The 21422-nt window shown below is 40.6% G+C and overlaps 1 protein-coding gene across 7 annotated transcripts in view; it reads right to left on the bottom strand.

Moving 5' to 3' along the window:
* The window catches only part of LOC106084839 (uncharacterized), a 299433-nt gene that overhangs the window by 93275 nt on the left and 184736 nt on the right, over positions 1-21422 (bottom strand). For 5 of the 7 annotated variants that reach the window (XM_059366723.1, XM_059366722.1, XM_059366725.1 and 2 more), the window contains exons 8-9: positions 19248-19885; positions 5898-5915 (exon numbers count right to left, since the gene is read on the bottom strand). In XM_059366723.1, coding sequence (XP_059222706.1) covers positions 5898-5915; positions 19248-19885 — 656 coding nt within the window. The remainder of the gene's footprint in view (positions 1-5897; positions 5916-19247; positions 19886-21422) is intronic. The other 2 variants (XM_059366724.1, XM_059366728.1) reach the window with 1 other exon arrangement.

Below are 21422 nucleotides of genomic sequence, written 5' to 3'. Positions count from 1 at the left end.
CACTATGAGCAAAAGTTCAGTCAAATCGGACGAAAGTTGCGCCCTCTAGAGGCTCAAAAAATCAAGACCCAAGATCGGTTTATATGGTAGCTGTATCCAAACATTGCCCGAATTGAAACATACATAGCGCAGTTGTTGAAACTTATATCAAAATACCAGGTGCAAATTTTCAGTTAAATTAGACGCGAACTGCGCCCTCTAGAGGCTCAAGAAGTCAAGACCCAAGATCGGTTTATATGGCAGCTATATCAACACATAGACCGAGTTGTACCATACTTAGCGAAGTTGTTGAAAGTTACATCAAAACACCAGGTGCAAATTTTCAGTCAAATCGGACGCGAACTGCGCCCTCTAGAGGCTCAAGAAGTCAAGACCCAAGATGGGTTTATATGGCAGCTATATCAGGTTATGTACCGATTTGCGCCATACTAAGCACAGCTATTGGAAGTCATACCAAAATAGCTCATGCAAAATTTCGGCCAAACCGGATGAGAATTGCGCCCCTTAGAGCCTCAAGAAGTCAAGACCTAAGATCGGTTTATATGGCAGCTATATCAATACATGGACCGATTTGAACCATACCTAACGCAGTTGTTGAAAGTTATATCAAAGCACTATGGTTTATACGGCAGCTATATCAAAACATGGACCGATTTGACCCATTCACAATTCCAACCAACCTACACTAATAAAAGATATTTGTAAAAAATTTCAAGCGGCTAGCTTTACTCCTTCGAAAGTTAGCGTGCTTCCGACAGACAGAAAGACGGACGGACGGAAATGGCTAGATCGACTTCAAATGACATGACGGTCAAGAATATATATTCTTTATGGGGTCTCTGACGCATATTTCGAGGTGTTAGGAACAGAATGACTAGATTAGTATACCCCCATCCTATGGTGGTGGGTATTACAAGTAAAAGCGTGCTAAGTTTGGCAGTGCCGAATATTGGGCACCCACCATCATGAATTCGGCCAAAAATGCACCCTTATTGACAGAGTTTGTATTTGATTTATTTTGGTCTCAAGAAGTCATATCGGGATATGATAATTAGGGGGGCCTATATCAGCGTATTACCCGACTTGGATCATGCTTGGCAGTGATGTTGTATATAAATGAGCTCTTATGGATGCTAACTGAGGAGGTATTTAAACCCGGCTGCTACTTCTCCGATGTTATAACACTTCTAAGGGGGAAGGATTCGAACCAGCTAGGCAGAAGGGCCGAAAGATCTTGCAGATTGCACACGACTGAGCTAGACCTAGGGGTCTCTATGTTAACTAGAGAAAACTGAAATCTACCTGCTCACGAGGAAGACGAAGTTGGACCAATTTGACACACGACGTTTCCTCGATAGAACGATTTCGATATCTGACTAGGTCAAATACTTCGGTGTGATCTTTGACAGGAAACTGAATTGGAAGTGTTACATTCAGGAGCGTACCGAGAAGGCTAACAGATGTTGGGCATAATGTAGCGGATAGTTCACGAGCTCTACAGGAGCGTAACTAGACCGATTCTTACTTACGTCTCAGTAGTTTGGTGGACTGCGATGGGGAAATAGTGGAACATAAGGATAATACAATATCTTCAAAGCATGGCATAGACAGAGCGATGAGGACCACACACACTAGGGCACCGGAGAGTATTCTAGATATCCGACCCATATCTCTATATGTCGATTAAGTGTGAGATAGGCACTGCCTCACACTTCAAAGCATGGCATAGGCGGAGCGATGAGGACCACACCCTCTAGGGCACTGGAGACTATTCTAGATATCCGACCCATATCTACATGTCGACTAAGTGTGAGGTAGTCACTGCCTATGAGACTTAAGGCGATGGGAGAATGGATTGAGGATGGGAGTAACTCATAACATCGCGGTATAAATGAGGCGACGATAGGAAACTTGGAAGGAAGGGAAGAGGTTTCCGATCGAATACCTGAGATGAACCTTGAAGTCGAGTGCGAGGAACTGCTGCCAGCGGCACAGTCTTGGATTGACGGATCCCTAGTATAGCCATCTGAAAGATCATGTTACACAGATGGACCAAAGCTAGAGGACAGAGTGGGCCTGAAGGTCTACATTGAGAACCCAGGGACTGAGATCTGTTTCTGATATCTGTTTCCGGATGCCAGGCCATATCACGGTGCCGCAGGCACAGATCCGTCCGATCACAGAAAAAGCGTGATATGGTTTGTTAACCTATTGATAGTAAACTTACCATAAGGCTATAGCTACCAGAACGGTAAAGTCACATACATTCTTGGAGTGCAAAGAGAGAAACACCTTGTCGGGGAATGGCACGATCCGTATTGTTTGGGTGCTATACCATAGCTGGACTATGTTTTTCGAAATGTCCGCACTCTTTATTGAGAAGGTGCTGTATAGGCGTTGGCGGATGTATTGGAGAAGTACAAGGCAGATATTGCCGCCTTGCAGGAAGTGAAATGGACCTGGAATGACGTCATAATAACACCAAACGATGATAGGCTGTACTATAGCTGTAGAAGTAACCCGACTAAAGAACAACAAGGCAGCAGGAGCCGACGGGTTACCCGCTGAACTATTTAAGATCGGAGGCGACACGCTGATAAGGCGTATGCATCAGCTTATCCGCGCAATCTGGCTAGAAGAACGCATATCCGATGATTGGAACCTCAGCATACTATGTTCCGTACACAAGAAAGAAGACAAGACAAAATGTGCCAACTACAGAGGAATAAGTCTCCTCCCCATCGCATACAAGATACTCTCGAGCGTACTGTGTGAAAGATTAAAACCTAAAGTCAATGAGATAATTGAGCCCTATCAATGCGGCTTTAGACCTGGTAAATCCACCCTGGACTAGATATTCACACTGGGCCAAATCCTGGGAAGGACCAGAGAAGGACAAATTAACAACTACCATCTCTTCGTTGACTTTAAAGCCGCCTTCGATACTCCTTTACGTTCAAAGGTATTTCAAGCCATATCTGAGTTTGGTATCCCTGCATAATTAATAAGACTCTGCAGGATGACACTTGCTGATACGCGCTCCTCAGTAAGAATAGGAAAGAATCTCTCCAAACCATTTAACACCAAACGAGGTTTCAGACAAGGAAACAGCCTATCGTGTTATCCTTATAGTATTCTGCTGGAGAAGATTATACGAGATGCAGAAGTGAATAGATATGGCACACTAATCACAAGAGAGCACATGCTACTCGCCTATACCGATGACATCAACATCATAGTTGGGTCACTGAAAGTAGTAACTGCCACCTTTGAAAGAATCGAAAGAGAGTCAGTGAAAATGGGTCTGGCAGTAAATGGAGATAAGACGAAATGATTGGTTTCAACTTCAAAAACGCCTTGTACAACCGAGCAGATAGAGAAAATTGAGAAAGTTGGTAGCCACAACTTTGAGATAGTCAGTAACTTTACCCACCTCCGCACCACCGAAACTGAAACGCATGACATCAGTTTTAAGGTAAAGCGAAGAATAATACTGGCAAACAGATGCTACTTTGGACTAAGTAAGAAGTTTAGAAACAAGGCCACCTCTCGGCAAACGAAGATTACGGTATACAAGACAATGACACTACCCGTGGGGCTATATGGTTTTGAAGCATGGGTACTTGTGAAAGCAGATGAGGCAGTATTTGGAGTTTTTGAGAGAAAGATTCTTCGTAAAATATATGGAGCAGTTTGCGTTAACGGAGAATATAGGCGACGTATGAACCGCGAGCTGCGTGAGCTGTATGACGACGATAGCATAGTTACACCTATCAAACTACAAAGGATGCGTTGTCTAAGTCTTGTTGGCAGAATGGATGAAGAACTTCTAGCATTTATGTCTTTTGAAGGCAAACACGGTGTTAAAAGCAAACCCGGACGACCAAAAGCCCAAGGAGACTCCTTGAAACTTGGTGTCAGAGATTTCAGAATGGGCGCACAAGATCGAGGTGCTGGGAAGGCTATTCTACGTTCGGCTAGTGGAACAAATGTTCTGTCATTGCCATTAAAAGTAAAGTAAAGTAAAGGTCGTTAGTATTCAAGCACTCTGCCAGGGATTGGCCCCGCTTATTAGTGTTGATGCTAGCCCACGAAATGTGATGAGAGTTCGCATCGCACCCTATTAGCACCTCGTTTCCTGTCTGCTTTGCTTTCCTCACCAGCCGTTGCAGCTCCGACGTTGGTGGCGGTGTCGGAGACTCGATAAAGTAATGCCAGGTGTGCTCCACCGTCTTCCTGTCTCACCACTGTTGCATCCGACGTGGACAACTCTGGGGAAAATATATAATTCAAATTTCTATGGCAAATAACGCAGGTCCCCGGCCGAGTACCTGTGATAGCGTAGAATAATTGGTAGTTGATATGGTTTAGTCCAGAGAATTTGTTCCGGGTCGTCCATGGCTCCTAAATTAAGGCAATATGAATCTTTTCCTTGCATATTTTCTCCATCAGAGCGTGCGTATCAGTCTCGCTCCGGTGGAGGTTTATCTAGATTACCTCCACCGGAGCCTTTACGCCTTTTTACTTGTTTCAACATTTCTTCGTACATATCGACACGAGCCTTTTTTGAGTGATTGCCAAATTGTATGGAATCTAACGAGAACGAACCTTTTTTAAGTCCAGATGATCGAGCGAAAGTGTTGACGAGTTAACTGCATTCCACACTAATGATGGTAGTATGTCAAAACTTTCTGAGTTTATGCTAGAAAATGTCAAACTTTCCAATGCAAATTTTAGATAGCACCTGGCAACACCAAATGTGGTCTAGACCAGAAACTTATATAGAAGCCCTCGTATGATCTAATTTGACACCATTAATTCTTTGACAAAAGAATGTTGCCTTTGCATCTGCAGATCTTTCAAAAAGATGGCTGAAGCGTTCGAAATACATCATATTGACTAGGAAATACTTTTAAAATTGCACGAGGACTGGAATCCGTGGACATGCCCCCAGCCACATGTAATCTAATTCTTTGCGATTAGAAGGGATTAGGGGCTGTGAACGCTCTAAGACTAAACTTAACTGTTGTTGTCGTTGGTTAGAACGGAAGTCTTGCTCATTGCGTCGGTGGTTGCAGGTCACTGTTTGATTGGAGAACATCCTGATTGACTAAAGGTTACAATTCAAGATTTCTGCAGAAGCTGTGAGGACGTCAATGAAGAAGAGACTATTGAGCATCTTCTGTATGCTAGGCCTGCACCTATCCGAAATAACGGCAAGGAATATTATCAAGTTGTAAAGAATTTTAAAGTTATCTGCCTGCTTCAAGGGTAGCAGCTAGAAGGCATTTTACTCTTCCTATTCACGTGATATCACAATGGTGGAAATTGTCTAATTGATCCTGATTGCGGATTGCCCATAAAACCTTACCTGACCTAGGCTTCAAGAAACAAACGTGTTCAAACACACCAAACACACCAAGTCGCTTTTGAACTCCTTTTCTCCAGGTTTGTCCTGCCATGTAAAGTCGCTTTTGAACTTTTTTTTTGGTTTTATATGTATCTCGATTAAGGGCAAAGCGATGATTTTAAGCAAACTTACTTCAATAATCTTAACTTCTTTTAACTTTACCCAAGTTATACATTCCTCATCGAAATCTTTACAGTATTTAAAGTTTTTTTTTTACACACGAAAGTTCCATTACACCCCTTAAAATTTTTGTAGGCAATAACTTTCAATTGAAATGATAAGGAAATGAGGGAAATGAAGACAAATGGAAATTACACGAAATATAAAAAAAAACGATATTTCAATATTGACACACATACGTACACCTTAACATTTCATTGAAATCATACAGAGTTTACACAGCGAAAAAAGAACCAATGGTCCATCAACTCAACTGAACTCAAAACCAAATTGAAATCAAATGAAAAATTTTGCAGACAGAACTTACCACGCAACAAATGACTTCCTGGATAGATTTTAGAGTTGCAATTTGAGGTAAAATTATAAGCGGAAGTTATTGTTGTCGATGTATACATATTTTATGACATAGTTGTAGTTGTTGTTGTTGTTGTTTAGTTGCAGTTGAGAGTAATAACAGTAGTGGTGGTAATTGTTTTCGTTGTTGTCATTGTTATTGTAGTCAGAGTACAAACACAAAAACAGTTTAAGGGTGGAGTAGGAAAGTTTCGTAGTTTTTTTTTTTTTTTCATTTCGTTGGCATTTGGTGGGAGTAGTAGTAGTAGTAGTAGTGGTAGGATTATTTGTTGTATAGGTGTTAGTGATAGCGGTCACAGGGGTGTTAGGCATTTTATACAAGCACATACAAACACATAAGAGAGGGATAGTTGGGAGACGGGAGAGTGAGTTAGAGGATTGTAGAAAAATTTCAATCAAGTAGAAAATTTCATTGATGTGTGGCAGTAGTAGCAGTAGTTGGGTAGCGGTAGAGTAGAGCATAATAGTTGACACAGATATTGGTTTTGTTTTTTTTTTTGTTTTTTTTGTTTTTTGGTGTGACAGTTTCATTCCAATCGCATTGTATGTAAGTTTGTAATTTTTCAATTTTGCAGTTAAAGTTGATGCGGAAAGAAATACACACACATAGAGAGAGAGAGAGAAAGGGTGAAAGGGAGCAAAGAGTTGATAGTTGTTTTATTATTCATAAACGCACACAGACACACACTCAATAATAGCCATAGCCAAGAGTTTAATGTTTACAAATTATTGTACACACTACAATTGTTCGTTTGTTTGTTTGCATTTAATTCACCACTGCTATTATGGTTATTTATTCAGTGATGCAGCAAATTGTTATTTTACACTCGTAATTGATTACACACCGCAACAAAATGAAGAGCAGAAATAAATAATTAATACGACAAAATGGATTTTTTTTTTTTGTATGGAAGAAGAGTTTTAAAAAATATTTATACTGCAGGGTTTTATTGAGAGATTAATTGATGTGGCGTTATTGACAAGTACGATGATTTGAGGAATTCGAGAACTTATAGGTCCTTCTGTTCAATGTTGGCCATCTTCTACGTCTTAATCACAATCACAATCTTTTAAAGTCAATTCAAAGTATTCAATCAGATAACCAAAGACCTTGCGTCGCCAAAGCCTAAATGATATGGCTTTAACCGATTTGTGTTATGTGAAGAAGATAATAAAGGGTGATTTTTTTGAGGTTAGGATTTTCATGCATTAGTATTTGACAGATCACGTGGGATTTCAGACATGGTGTCAAAGAGAAAGATGCTCAGTATGCTTTGACATTTCATCATGAATAGACTTACTAACGAGCATTGAATTTTATTACCAAAATCAGTGTTCGGTTCGAAATGTGTTCATTCACCGTAACGTTGCGTCCAACAGCATCTTTGAAAAAATACGGTCCAATGATTCCACCAGCGTACAAACCACACCAAACAGTGCATTTTTCGGGATGCATGGGCAGTTCTTGAACGGCTTCTGGTTGCTCTTCACTCCAAATGCGGCAATTTTGCTTATTTACGTAGCCATTCAACCAGAAATGAGCCTCATCGCTGAACAAAATTTGTCGATAAAAAAGCGGATTTTCTGCCAACTTTTCTAGGGCCCATTCACTGAAAATGATTTGCAAGCGTTGCTCGTTAGTAAGTCTATTCATGATGAAATGTCAAAGCATACTGAGCATCTTTCTCTTTGACACCATGTCTGAAATCCCACGTGATCTGTCAAATACTAATGCATGAAAATCCTAACCTCAAAAAAATCATCCTTTAGGTCTTGAGCCATCCACTTTGATGATCTATGAGAAGCGTTTTCACCAACATAGGTGCAACGACGGGAAGTACAATACTGAAGAATAAAATTGCAAGCTCAGGCGTTGCGTTGCTGGCTGTAATCCCAAGCATACTTAAAACATCTAAGTCTTTAACATATTTTTCCTCCCAACCCGGGAAGGGTAGACAAAAGAGAGCAAACTCGGTAAAGAGATTTCATTGGACTGGTATGACTAATCCGTCTGCGTTGGCTAGGTCATGTTGTCAGAATGGATGAAGAAGCTCCAGCAAAGAAGTCTTTTGAAGGCAAACACGGTGGTACACGCAAACCAGGAAGACCAAAATCCCGATGGAACGATCAAGTGGTGGAAGACACCTCGAAACTTGGTATCAGAGATTTTGGAATGAGCGCAGAAGATCGCGACGCTTGGAACGCTATTCTACGTTCGGCTAGTGGAACAAATATTCTGTCATAGCCAATTAAAGTAAAGTAAAGTAAGGTAAGACTAATCCTGGAGAAAAACTATAGCAATGGAGTGAAGCGAACGCACCTGAGGGCAAATGAGTCAAAAAGTCAATCGAAATTGTCATCAGCGCTTGAACTTCAACATCTTGAAACTTGGTATCAGAGATTTTGGAATGAGCGCCGAAGATCGAGGTGCTTGGAACGCAATTCTACGTGCGGCTAGTGGAACAAATATTCTGTCATAGCCAATTAAAGTTCAGTAAAGTAAGGAAAGACTTATCCTGGAGAAAAACTACAGCAATGGAGTGAAGCGAACGCACCTGAGGGCAAATGAGTCAAAAAGTCAATCGAAATTGTCATCAGCGCTTGAACTTCAAGTTCATATCCTATATACACGATAAAGATCGAAGTGTACATTCTCCAAACTCTTTTTTTTTAATCCATTGCGAAAGGGGAAGAGATTCGAAATGTTTAAGTGGCAAACGAATAGTATATCCAGATTGTAAAATGGGAGTCAACTTTCATGGGACCGGGACTAATAATGGTGATGCGAGTAACTCACAAGAGAATATAATTAATAGTTAGCCTAGTGCCAGACAAAAACCTAAACAGGACAGGAATTCATGTCACTCTTCAACCCCCAGCATGAAGAGTTAAAGTTCGATTACAGCAATACCATCTAATAAGATAAGAGTAGACTTTAGCGCACAGAAGACACAGTACGGTTTCTTGTCCCACAAGCGATTCACTGATCCACTACAATCGTCGATATCTATCGACGGTTTAGATATTGAACAGTCAGATGCTCTTGATGTTCTTGGCATGAAGATACAATGTGATGTCCGTTGGTCAAAACACGTATTCAAAGTGTCGAAAGAAGCATTCAAGTGTTTGGGTTTTCTTAAGCAATGCAAGAAATATTTCACCTTTTCTGATCTTCTCAATATCTATACTACCTACATCAGGCCGAGGATGGAATATAACTCTCATATATGGGCAGGAGCTGCAAAATCATCCTCGGAGCTACTTGACTGGATTCAATGGAGAGTGATGGTGTTGATTGGGGAGAGTAGGGCATCCAACTCTATTGCTTATCTTGAACATCGTCGGTATGTGGGTAGCATTGTATTGCTCTATCGTGTGTTTCAGGGATATTCGTCTTCTTATCCCTGACGTTAGTATGTTCACCAGGAATACAATACTTGCCAGGAACTAACACCCGTTTGTAATTGATTGCCAGTCGACCGAACCATGCATTATGGAGAATATTAATTTTTCGCCCGAACCATTCATATGTGGAATCGACTTCGGCCTAATGTCTTTCCCACCGATGTTGACGTTCAAAAATTTGAGACGAATATCAATAAACACTACTCCCTCTTTCCCCTTCCAACCCTTAACTTTCCTAATTGCCAAAGCAATGCACTGCATATATAGGGGACATTCCCTGTGTGTTGGTTATGTGAGAATAAAAGAAAAACTACACAAATCTAGAGATATCCAGATATTGTTGCAGCGATGGAAAGCTCGGAGACTAACATACAAATGCCATATCTTCCTCTAGAAAAGTTGGAATTACAAGATGTATGGTAGCCAGTAAGAATCTACATCTTATTCAGATTTCTCAATACAGCGATAAAATTTAATGTGGCTCCATTTGCCTGCAGTAGGATACAAATGATCCCCAATAGTGACTGTCCGGGTCTTACGGTGTGAAGCAAAGAGCCGTCATACAATGTGTCGATATTGAATATTGAGATCCATATCTTCAATTAGAGCATTAAAATTGCCCTTAGTCTTAAGAAACTCATAATGGTGAAGAAGGACATTCAAAACCACGACTCTTTGAAAAGGAAACAAAAGGTGTTCAGGAAGTTATCATTCTACCCATCATGATATGCTATGTAGATTAAGAAAGGGGATATTGTCTGGGGTCCATGAGATTTTGATCTTCAATATGGATTCGAGAAAAGGTGTATCGGTATGTAGTTACGACTGCCTGACATATGTACGATCCTTAAGACAGCCCCTTCCGATATATATAATCTTACAGCCTCAGAACTTTTGATTTATATGGACAGCATGGCAACAGTCTAGGTCTTGAATTCAAAGATCCTGAGACGGAATGGTCAGAATCCCAGATTTACAACCTATTTAGCACGCAACAGTACACTTATTTAGGCACATAGTCATGACAACATTTTAGGGTTTAAGAAAACAGGCGAATGTGTCATTTTGAATTTGCACCATTTGTCGAACTACCAAAACAAACGAAATATATAAGACGGTATGGCCAGTGTAGAAATGGGTTCCAGCTGGGAAAATGGCGAATAAATTACTTGTTTTCTGCCAGAGTTATGTGAGTGCTCTACAGGAGCGTGATAAGACTACATACATAAGTGTTAGTCTTATCACGCTCCTGTAGAGCACTCAGAAGTTAGGTGAACTGCGATGGATCAAAAGTTTAAGGATTTACAATAGGTTCAGAGAACATGTCGTCTTGACAAGGACATTTATGTCATCATGAATGAACTGATGCCGGTAGGCTATAGAATGCGTGGAAAACTACCAAAAATTTCATCATAAATTAATAAAATAATAGAGAGAGGGTAACAGAGAAAAAAATCGAGAGCAGGCAGTAAAAAAACGAGACAAGCACCCGGGAGCCGAACAAAAGGAAATACAAAACACCCCCACACCGAAGCAGTGCAGCAAAGCACATGCGGTGGCTGGTTAAATGGTTTTTTGTCTTGCTTAGGTGTGTATTATTATTGTTATATGTTGGCTTGCAAAGAGTGCCCTCCAACAACAAAATTTGTACTTTCGTTCGCTAAGATTCAAAATAAATTGTTGGAGGAAAATCAACAAATTTCGTCGTTGTTTTTTCGACAAAAGTTGTTGTTTTTCGGAAATTTTTTATCTGTGTATGGTTTTTCAGGCAGTGGTCTGTGTCATAATGTTAGCCGCAAAAGAAATTTTGGGAAGGGATTGGCAGTCTTCGAATTTCAGTATTTATTTAAAAAGTATGCCGGACCTCGAGGAGAGTGAGGCCGAAGTGATTGAGTTTGGAATTCCGGAATAGACTCTGGGCCCGCTCTACGTTGTCCTCCAACTAAAGTCTGTGAAACCAATTTAGGTCTATGCCATCACGTTGCACTTTTGCTAAGGGAACTTGGCATGTTGAAGAAGAGAAGATACGGCCACTGTTCTGTTCGATGCTGTGGACAGACTATCCTGCAGCAAAACCAATTTGAGAAATGGTGTTTTAGACTGGGACTTACCGTCTTCAAGAAACAAGAGATTTTTGTGGTCAATATGGCGGCTCTCAAGGCCTTAGGTTCGAGGACAGTGGGATCGAAGTTCTTGGTGGAACTGTTTAGAGTCCCAGAAAAAATGACAAAGGTCCTACTTGGTTTCGCGGACACAATGGAATTCCAGGAAACGACAATGTAGACGCTCCTTCACTGTGGGCGAAACAGACGCCGGACTTGCCTATGTGCCACTTGCCAAGCTACTGAACATGTAGAGGAGGTGGTCAGTGTAGAGGCGGTGGCTAGGTGGGAGTATGTACTTGGTGGAAGTATGGGCATCAGTGATTTATAAACGGACACTATAGAAACTGCCATTATGAGGAGGAGTATAAGGCGATGGAGCATCTACTGTTCTCATTCGGGTCTACAGGGACACAGGCTTTCGGGCGCAGGAGCCGGTTTTCGTCTACTTAGGCTACCATGTGTCGCTGGGAAGTCTCCTCAGGCATGTGGATAAGACGGAATGGGAAGGGATGTTCATACACGAGGGCCTGGCGGTTAGGCGTTTGTCCCATACTCTCTCCTTGTAATGTCTTCTTATGTTCTCACCTTTTTCATGCTTTTTCCTCTCTCGGATATGATAATGGAATAGGTTGGCATTCAATTAAACTAACCTTATCACACACTCATCCTCAACCTTAGTTACAAGACTATACGGATTATATGGCCCAAACTAACCTTAGAGAGGTCTACCGTTTGCATCATTTTTGTCACGACAGAAAAAAGCATATTGCAATTATCTGATTCTGCAAAAACTGTGAGAAACACAAGGGGAACTACTGTATTGATGGACTATCGGACCTTGATCTTGACGAAAGCTTTAAGATGGAATCGGGAAGGGAGAAGGGAGAGGGGTCTACTCCGATTCATTTGACACTGTCCGACGATTGAAAGGTCTTTCAGACAGAAGTCTGCAACACTGAGGATTAATGCGGACAAAATTACAGCGTTCAAAACCTTGAATGTCCGCCTGGGTTTGAATCTTGGTGAGAACATCAGCGGTTGTTATCCCCTCTTATTACTGGCGACATTTATGAGGTACTATACCATGTGGCATCGCCCTGCGGCACGCCTTTCGGACTCGGCTATAAAAAGAATGCCATTAATCATTGACCTTTAACTTGAATCGAATTGCGCTCATTGATATATGAGAATTTTATCCGTGTTCCTTAATAGAATGTTTAAAGTTCTAGTTCGCAGAGATAAGTGAATATACTTCAATATGCTAGCAAGCAACCCAAAAATGGAATGTCCATGGGCAAATATGCATTTTCAAAGTAAAAGTGCATGATGGAGTGTAAAAAATTCAATAATAAACTCCAAGCTCATTACATAACACTGACTTGGGTACGAGGACCGCAACGAGAAAACAGTCGAATAAACAATTTTCGTATATGGGCCTTTTGTCTTACTACTAAACCTGGTTGACGCCATGGCCAGTGAGGAAACAGTGTCAAGGTGGGATTCTGTAGATAACTGCAGAATTGCTATTACTGTTGGGCCTATCATCAGACGAAAAATGATGAACCAACAATGTACTTGTGTGTGGCAAGCGATGTATTAATTTTTTAGTAAGAGTCATAACGGAATCCATTGGCGGTCTACGAGGATGAAACGATCGAGAATATACCTCTTCATATTCGGGTTTATAAAGGGTGATCTTTTAGCTATTATCTTTTTGGCAACACTGCTTGAAATACCTCACGAACGTTTCGTGTTTTGTTTCACTGTCAAACATCTTAAGTTTGGTATATAATTTAGCCTTGAATCATGTTTACAAACGAACAACAACGCTTTCAAATTATTGAATTTTATTATCCAAATGCGTGCTCTGTTAAGAAAGTTCATCGCGCGCTTCTTCCATTTTATAGACGAACCTCATTTTTGTCTAAATGGGTACGTAAATAAACAGAATTGCCGATTTTGGGGTGAAGATCAGCCAGAAGCATTGCAAGAGCTACGAATGCATCCAGAATAAGTCACAGTTTGGTGCGGTTTATGGGCTGGTGGCATCATTGGACCGTAGTTCTACAAAGATGAAGCGAATCGTAATGTAACTGTGAATGGTGAAAGCAACCGTGAGATGATATCTAAATATTTTTTGCCCAAAATGAAAGAGCTGGACTTGGGTGACATATGGTTTTAACAAGACGGTGCCACATGCCACACAGCACGCGTAACAATGGACTTAGTGAGAGGCGAGTTTGGTGAACATTTTATTTCACATTCGGGATTTATTCGTGATATACCGGCCGAAATGTTGGAAAGAGTATGCCAAATTGGACTAAAGAGCTCAAAATGTTCCATACACTGGGCTGTGATGGAAGAACGAATGGTTGTGTTGTAGGCCAGAGGCTGCTTTTGAAGCGATGCTGAAAAATTGTGCCATTAAAATAGTGATTATGCTGAAGTCTAAGCTCACGGCCTTAGTTCCGTTGTGGTTTCGATAGATGTGACGAAATTATAGTACCTGAAACCGCGACATGGTAGGATCTTCTGAATACCGATTTCTCAAAGAAAAACTTTAGGAGCGACTTCTTTGTTTATAATGTTTGCCGCAATCGAAATCCTGGTAAGAAACTCCCTAAAAACTGAGGATTCATGCGACTTTGAATTCTAAGACGGTGAAGTCAAAGTGCATGATGAAGTGTACAAAATCCCAAGCACATGGCATAACATTGACTGACTTGACACGTCGACCGTAACATTTGATGGAATGAGAAAGTTGTAGAATATTCAAACTGACCAAAAATAACTACAAAATTTGATATATCTTCCAGATGTAGCGCTCTTGCAGTTTGATTTGCTGGCCATTGTGCATCTGAATGGCGCTATTCTTCTTGACATGATAGAAATATTGAATATTTAGTTAAGTAATGATTTCCAGTATCCTTTCCAAGTATGTCGTAATTATAGTTCGCCTAACATCCTTTCTGTTCCATTTGACTTTACATTTGATCCGTATTGTTTTTCACCAATCCGTTTAAAATCTTTTTTCTGGTCTCTTAATGATGAAGATTCTTGTTCGTGTTTTTTTGTATGGCTGGATTAAGTAAAACGAAGCACCAGATATTACTACAAATTTTTTTCTCAGTTCCATGTTCTAGGGTGAATTGTGTAAAGTTTTTTATACTGATGTTGTTAGAGGGAAGTTTGATGCCGATGTGGCTCTTTTCGTACGTGGCCTCGAAGAACGTTAGCTTACCTAGCTCAGATTACAACCATCTAGCAGCTTAATCGTGAGAACTTTTTGCATATCAGAAAGTGGTAGTTGGCCTTGCAGTAGAAAAACTTCATTTCAAGCCAACTCCTGGCTTCAATTTGCCACTTTTCCCTTATAATTGTTATAAAAAAATCCGTAAACATTTCTTCATTTTGTTGCCGAGTGTAATTTTAGCATTCACTGACTGTTGCAAACATATTTTGTTGTTACTGAAACTTATTTTTCATATGTGAAATGCATTTTGTATGAGTTTTGTAATACAAATGTATTTATGCGTAATTAGAGGAAAAAGTAGATTTGGAATATATAAAAAAGCTTTAGAAATTAAAATACAATGAGAATTTTGAAACATAACCAGTTCAATCAATTATTCGAATAAAGTATTTAGGAATAATAATAATAAATAATGCATTGTAGTAAAGGAATGTTGTTGTGTTAAACATACGAAAAAACGTCGATATATTGTTTGATAAATGAAGAGTTATTAAATTCGATTGAGTGCAATAGGCAAATGAAATTTGTTGTTGATGCGCAAAAATATGAGAAAATATGAAAACTTAAATGAACAAATTATTCTCAGAAAAAAGGTCAAGGAGAGAAATAGAATAGTATGCTAAGATGTTATGATTTCCAATTGTAAGTGAGTTAGAGGATTTATTTGAAGAAGGTAAGATATGATAATATTTTTGAATCATAAATATTGATTGACGTATTCGTACTAAACTCCGGCTCGCAGACCTCAACAAGTCTGAAGGGGTTGTATGCTACGGATTCAACATAATGAAACTGAAGGTCTATAGAAATGGTGGGGTTTGTGGAATCAGAAGACTACTCAGCAGTAGTTGCTGAACACTTGCCTGAGGAACTATTCACCACATCGTTAAAGTCTGGCGGATTGCAGGAGACTGAAAATCTGAGAATCAGAAGACAACTCAGCAGTTGTTGCTGAACACTTGCCTGAGGAACTATCGACCACATCGCTAAAGTCTGGCGGATTGCAGGAGACTGAAAATCCCCCTGCCACAATCGAGATAGGAGGGGATGACATCGAAACAGGACCCAACAAGCCCTGTGTAGGTGGGTCACAAAGTTGGACTGGGCTCAAGTTGTGCGCCAGCGGGAAAGCACGGAACTCATAAAGAACTTCGACAGCAGCAGTTAGTGAAGCATCTTAGGAGAAATCGTCCATACCGCAAGTATCCAGTGTCCTTAGGAAGAGTGGTTCCACAGCTTTCTCACCTGCCCCTGGATGCGTACGAAAGCTCATCATGACTAGTTCTAACGAATCTTGTGAGGATGAACTGCTGGTGGAATCAGAAGACGAGGATTGGAATCAGAAGGCGAGGATTGGAATCAGAAGACGACGATTGGAATCAGAAGACGAGGATTGGAATCAGAAGACGAGGATTGGAATCAGAAGACGAGGATTGAAATCAGAAGACGAGGATTGATTCGTATGAAAGCCACGCATAATATCTACAATCAAACCTTATTTTGCCTACCCAACACTCACAGTTTCCGAGATATAGAATAATTTTATGTTGGGTCATTCTCGGAGTGACTTGTGCGAATGGAATATGTAATTTTTGTTTTTCTCGAAAACGACTTTACCGATTCGCATATGGATTGGTTCGTATGAAAGCCACTAATAATATGTACAATCCAGCCTTATTTTGCCTACCAAATAATTACAGTTTCCGAAATATAGAATAATTTTATGTTGGGTCATTCCGACAGTGGTGGAAGTTCTGAATCCTGACTATGGTTCGGTTTTTACAGATAAATCTCCACCATTGTAAGGCCGCTTCGGAAGCATTAAAGGTCCTCCTAATGGCAGGGGGATTTGATGTGGTCCACAGGAACCATGTGGAGGAATGGTTCGTGGACTAAGAATTCCGGGATTTAAACTTCTACGGGGAATGAGAGACACAGAGCTTGTATTCTTCCATAGAGTAGTCAAAATGTTTTTCTTCTTCCGTCGCTAAGCACTGAAGATTAAGGAGTAGCCAGCCTTGAAATAAACAAGTCTCATAACTGACTGGCTTCCCTATATATGGCACACGATACAGAGATGCTGTCTTCAAACCTTTAGTCGCTGGAAGCCGCTTCTGTAGGGAAGAAGGGCCTCAATGTAGGAAGTGAAGCTAATGCACATCACCAGATATGGGGAAGTTCGGATGTCAACTTAAGGGGTGAGCTGCTCATCAGATACATTATAAGTTGCAAAGGGGATAAACCGACCTTTATTCCCAGGAACAGGCAGGAGGTACTAGATATTACTTTTGTATCGGAGGATAAAAGTAGAAGAATATTCGATTGGGAAGTATTGGTTGACCACAGCTTCTCTGATCATCGTTATTCTAGTTTCAGCCTTGCAGAGAATACTGCAGAAGTGGTCCCTCGGCTAAACAGAAGAAAGGCTGATTGGAATAAATTTCGGCACAAATTCTGCACGTCTTTCCCTTCTAGACCAGAAAAGGAAGAAGAAACTACGGAGGATACGGCGGATCAAGAAGGCCCAGCAGGAGCCGATGGGTTACACGCAGAACTATTTAAGACCGGAAGCGACACGGCGTATGCATCAGCATATTGGAGAAATCTGGCTAGAAGAACGCATACCCCATGATTGAAACCTCAGCATACTATGTCCCGTACATAAGAAAGGAGACAATACAGAATGTGCCAACTATAGAGGAATAAGTCTCCTCCCCATCGCATACAAGATACTCTCGAGCGTACTGTATGACAGATTAAAACCTAAAGTCAATGAGCTAATTGGGCCCTATCAATGCGACTTTAGACCTAGTAAATCCTCCCTGCACCAGATATTCACACTGCGCCAAATCCTGGAAAAGGCTCGAGAAAGACAAATCAACACCTACCATCTCTTTGTTGACTACAAAGCCGCCTTCGATACTCCTTTATGTTCAAAGATATTTCAAGCCATGTCTGAGTTTGGTATCCCTGCAAAATTCATAAGACTCTGCAGAATGACACTTGCTGATACGCGTTCCTCAGTAAGAATAGGAAAGAACCTCTCCGAACCATTTAATATCAAACGAGATTTCAGACAAGGAGACAGCCTATCGTGTGATCTCTTTAATATCCCGTTGAAGAAGATTATACGAGATGCAGGTGTGAATAGATATGGCACACTAATGACAAGAGAACACATGCTACTCGCCTATGATGCAATACTGACAAACAGATGCTACTTTGGACTAAGTAAGCAGTTTAGAAACAAGGCCACCTCGACTCGACAGACGAAGATTACACTATACAAGACATTGATACTACCCGTGCTGTTATATGGTTCTGAAGCATGGGTACTTGTGAAAGCAAATGAGGCAGTACTTGGAGTATTTGAGAGAAAGATTCTTTGTAAAATATATGGACGAGTTTGCGTTAATGGAGAATATAGGCGACTTATAAACCACGAGCTGTATGACGACGATATCATGGTTACACGCATCGAAATACAACGGCTGCGTTGGCTAGGTCATGTTGTCAGAATGGATGAGGAAGTTCCAGCATAGAAGTCTTTTGAAGGAAAACACGGTGTTACACGCAAACCGGGACGACCAAAAGCCCGATGGAAAGTTGAAGTGGTGGGAGACACCTTGAAACTTGGTGTCAGAGATTTGAGAATGAGTGCAGAAGATCGGGGCGCTTGGAACGCTATTCTACGTTCGGCTAGTGGAACAAATAATCTGTCATAGCCAATTAAAGTAAGTAAAGTAATATCGCGCTTATTGCTTACCCGTAGACCAAATTTGAGATGAAGAATGTGTATACTCTTCCATAGCCGAATTCATAGTCCATATCTTCGTCATTCATATATTATTGATTCAGAAACACTATGCATCTTTCAATTGTTATGTTATATGGAAATCAATGGAATTGTCTTAGCATGATGACTTATACACTTATTTTTCTAACTGTATCATAGGGATTTGTTGAAAGGGACTGAGTGTTCAAGGGACAAGTTTGTTCAAGTTCACTGGTCGAGTAAAAGTTTTCTTAATGGGGTTACAGTATTCAATTATAGATTTAAATGTTGAACTAGAAAGAGTTTGGGATAATTTTAGGACTTTTTGGCTTATGTATGTTGGCCAGAATAATGGTGGTCTAAGTTGAGAGCATAATAATCGGAATTCCAGTTTAAATTGTATAGCGCCAAAGGGCATCCCTTAATTTCCCCATTATTCTGACCAACACATGCTCTATACCCTCGACCAGTATTCAAGAGTAGTGCTAAAATGTTTGTCAATATCTATTTTTTAATCATTTGTTGTAGGAGATATATAATCTTGTGCCTATTATAGATATAAGAGAAGAATAGAAATCATTTGGAATATATACAAGAGAGGAACCTCAACTATAAAAAGTTTTTTTTTGCTTAAATTTTTTGTTTTATGGTTATAGAGAATTAGGGGGTTAAAAAGAAACTGAAATAGTAGTAGTTCAAAATGTACTCCGGAAGAAAAAAAATCCATAGAAATTAATGAACACAGAAGTCATTCATAATACTCACTATTTTCCATATAGGTCTTGGCCTTGTAGCCTCCGAAATGATGGGAATAATCCGAAACGAAATGTAGGCCCAAATAAGAGCCCTTGGACACATAACGCAGCAGCTTTAGCTTTGTACTCCAATCGCCGCACAAACGTTTCGGTACTATTTCTGGCATTGTTTTCTGCTGATATGGTATGTCGTTTACTGAAGTGGTGGATTTCAAAGGCGAATGATGATGGTGTTGCCGTGGTAGTTGTTGTTGCTGGTGGGGATGTTGATAGTATGGATTACCATGTGGATAATCGGGTGTTTGTATCACAAAATCGTCTCGAGGACCATATAGACTTGAATAGATTTGCAACAGCTTTTGATAGTTTGTCTGCGACAAATCATAGCCATTATAGTCAGTGTTCATGGGAGCATAACTATGATCAGCGGTGCCATCTGTTGTTCCCGGCTGCTGTTGGTTTTGTGGATTGGAAGAGAAAGAGGTTGGACTGTTGTTGTAGGGACTGCTGCGTTTGCGATAAGTTCGAAGATTTGGACTTCGGTCCATGTTGTGGGCATAACGATGGCGATTGGAAGAAGTTTTCGTTGGGGTACGTAGTGATTCGGAGAGTTTTGGTTCGGTTATCTCCAAATAGTCATAGGTGCAACTGCAAGGAAATAGAACCACAAACACAAAAAAACACATTTATAGCTTTCTTGTCCTTTATATTTCTCTTTATTCCCTCCACCATGGGATAGGGGTATAATAATTTCATCATTTTGTTTGTAACACCTCGAAATATGCGTCTGAGACCCCATAAAGTATACATATTCTTGAACGTCATGTCATTTTAAGTCGATCTAGCTATGTCCGTCCGTCTGTCTGTCGAAAGCACGCTAACTTTCGAAGGAGTAAAGCTACCCGCTTGAAATTTGCCTCTAGAGGGCGCAATTTTCGTCCGATTTGACTGAAATTTTGCACGTGGTGTTTTGGTATTACTTCCAACAACTGCGCTAAGTATGGTTCAAATCGGTCCATGTTTTGATATAGCTGGCATATAAATCGATCTTGGGTCTTGACTTCTTGAGCCTCTAGAGGGCGCAATTCTCGTCCGAATTGACTTAAATTTTGCACGTGGTGTTTTGGTATCACTTCCAACAACTGCGCTAAGTATGGTTCAAATCGGTCCATGATTTTATATAGGTGCAATATAAACCGATCTTGGGTCTTGACTTCTTGAGCCTCTAGAGGGCGCAATTCTCGTCCGATTTGAGTGAAGGTTTGCACGTAGTGTTTTGGTGTTACTTCCAACTACTGTGCCAAGTATGTTTCAAATCGGTCGACGGTTTGATATAGCTACTATATAAACCGATCTTGGGTCTTGACTTCTTGAGCCTCTAGAGGGCGCAATTCTCATCCGATTTGACTTAAATTTTACACGTAGTGTTTTGGTATCACTTCCAACAACTGCTCTTAGTATGGTTCAAATCGGTCTATGTTTTGATATAGCTGCCATATAAATCGATCTTGGGCCTTGACTTCTTGAGCCTCTAGAGGGCGCAATTCTCGTCCGATTTGACTTAAACTTTTCACGTGGTGTTTTTGTGTCACTTCCAACAACTGCGTTAGGTATGGTTCAAATCGGTTCATGTTTTGATATAGCTGCCATATAAACCGATCTTGGGTCTTGACTTCTTAAGCCTCTAGAGGGCGCAATTCTCGTCCGATTTGACTGAAGGTTTGCACGTAGTGTTTTGGTATCACTTCCATCAACTGTGCTAAGTATGATTCAAATCGGTACATAACCTGATATAGCTGCCATATAAACCGGTCAGGGATCTTGACTTCTTGAGCCTCTAGAAGGCGCAATTCTCGTCCGATTTGACTGAAGTTTTGCACGCAGTGTTTTGGTATCACTTCCAACAACAGCGCTAAGCATGGTTCAAATCGGTCCATGTTTTGATATAGCTGACATTTAAACCGATCTGGGATCTTGAATTCTTGAGCCTCTAGAGGGCGCAATTCTCGTCCGATTTGATTGAAATTTTGCACGTGATGTTTTGGTGTCACTTCCAACAACTGTGCTAAGTATGATTCAAATGGGTACATAACCTGACATAGCTGCCATATAAACCTATCTGGGGTTTAGACTCTTTGGCCGTCTAGAGGGCGCAATTCTCATCCGATTTGGCAGAAACTTTGTA

The sequence above is a fragment of the Stomoxys calcitrans genome, chromosome 4 (genome assembly GCF_963082655.1).
Source record: "Stomoxys calcitrans chromosome 4, idStoCalc2.1, whole genome shotgun sequence".
NCBI classification, from domain to species: domain Eukaryota; kingdom Metazoa; phylum Arthropoda; class Insecta; order Diptera; family Muscidae; genus Stomoxys; species Stomoxys calcitrans.
The sequence above is the reverse complement of the archived record's forward strand: the minus strand, read 5'-3'. Positions and strand labels throughout refer to the sequence as shown.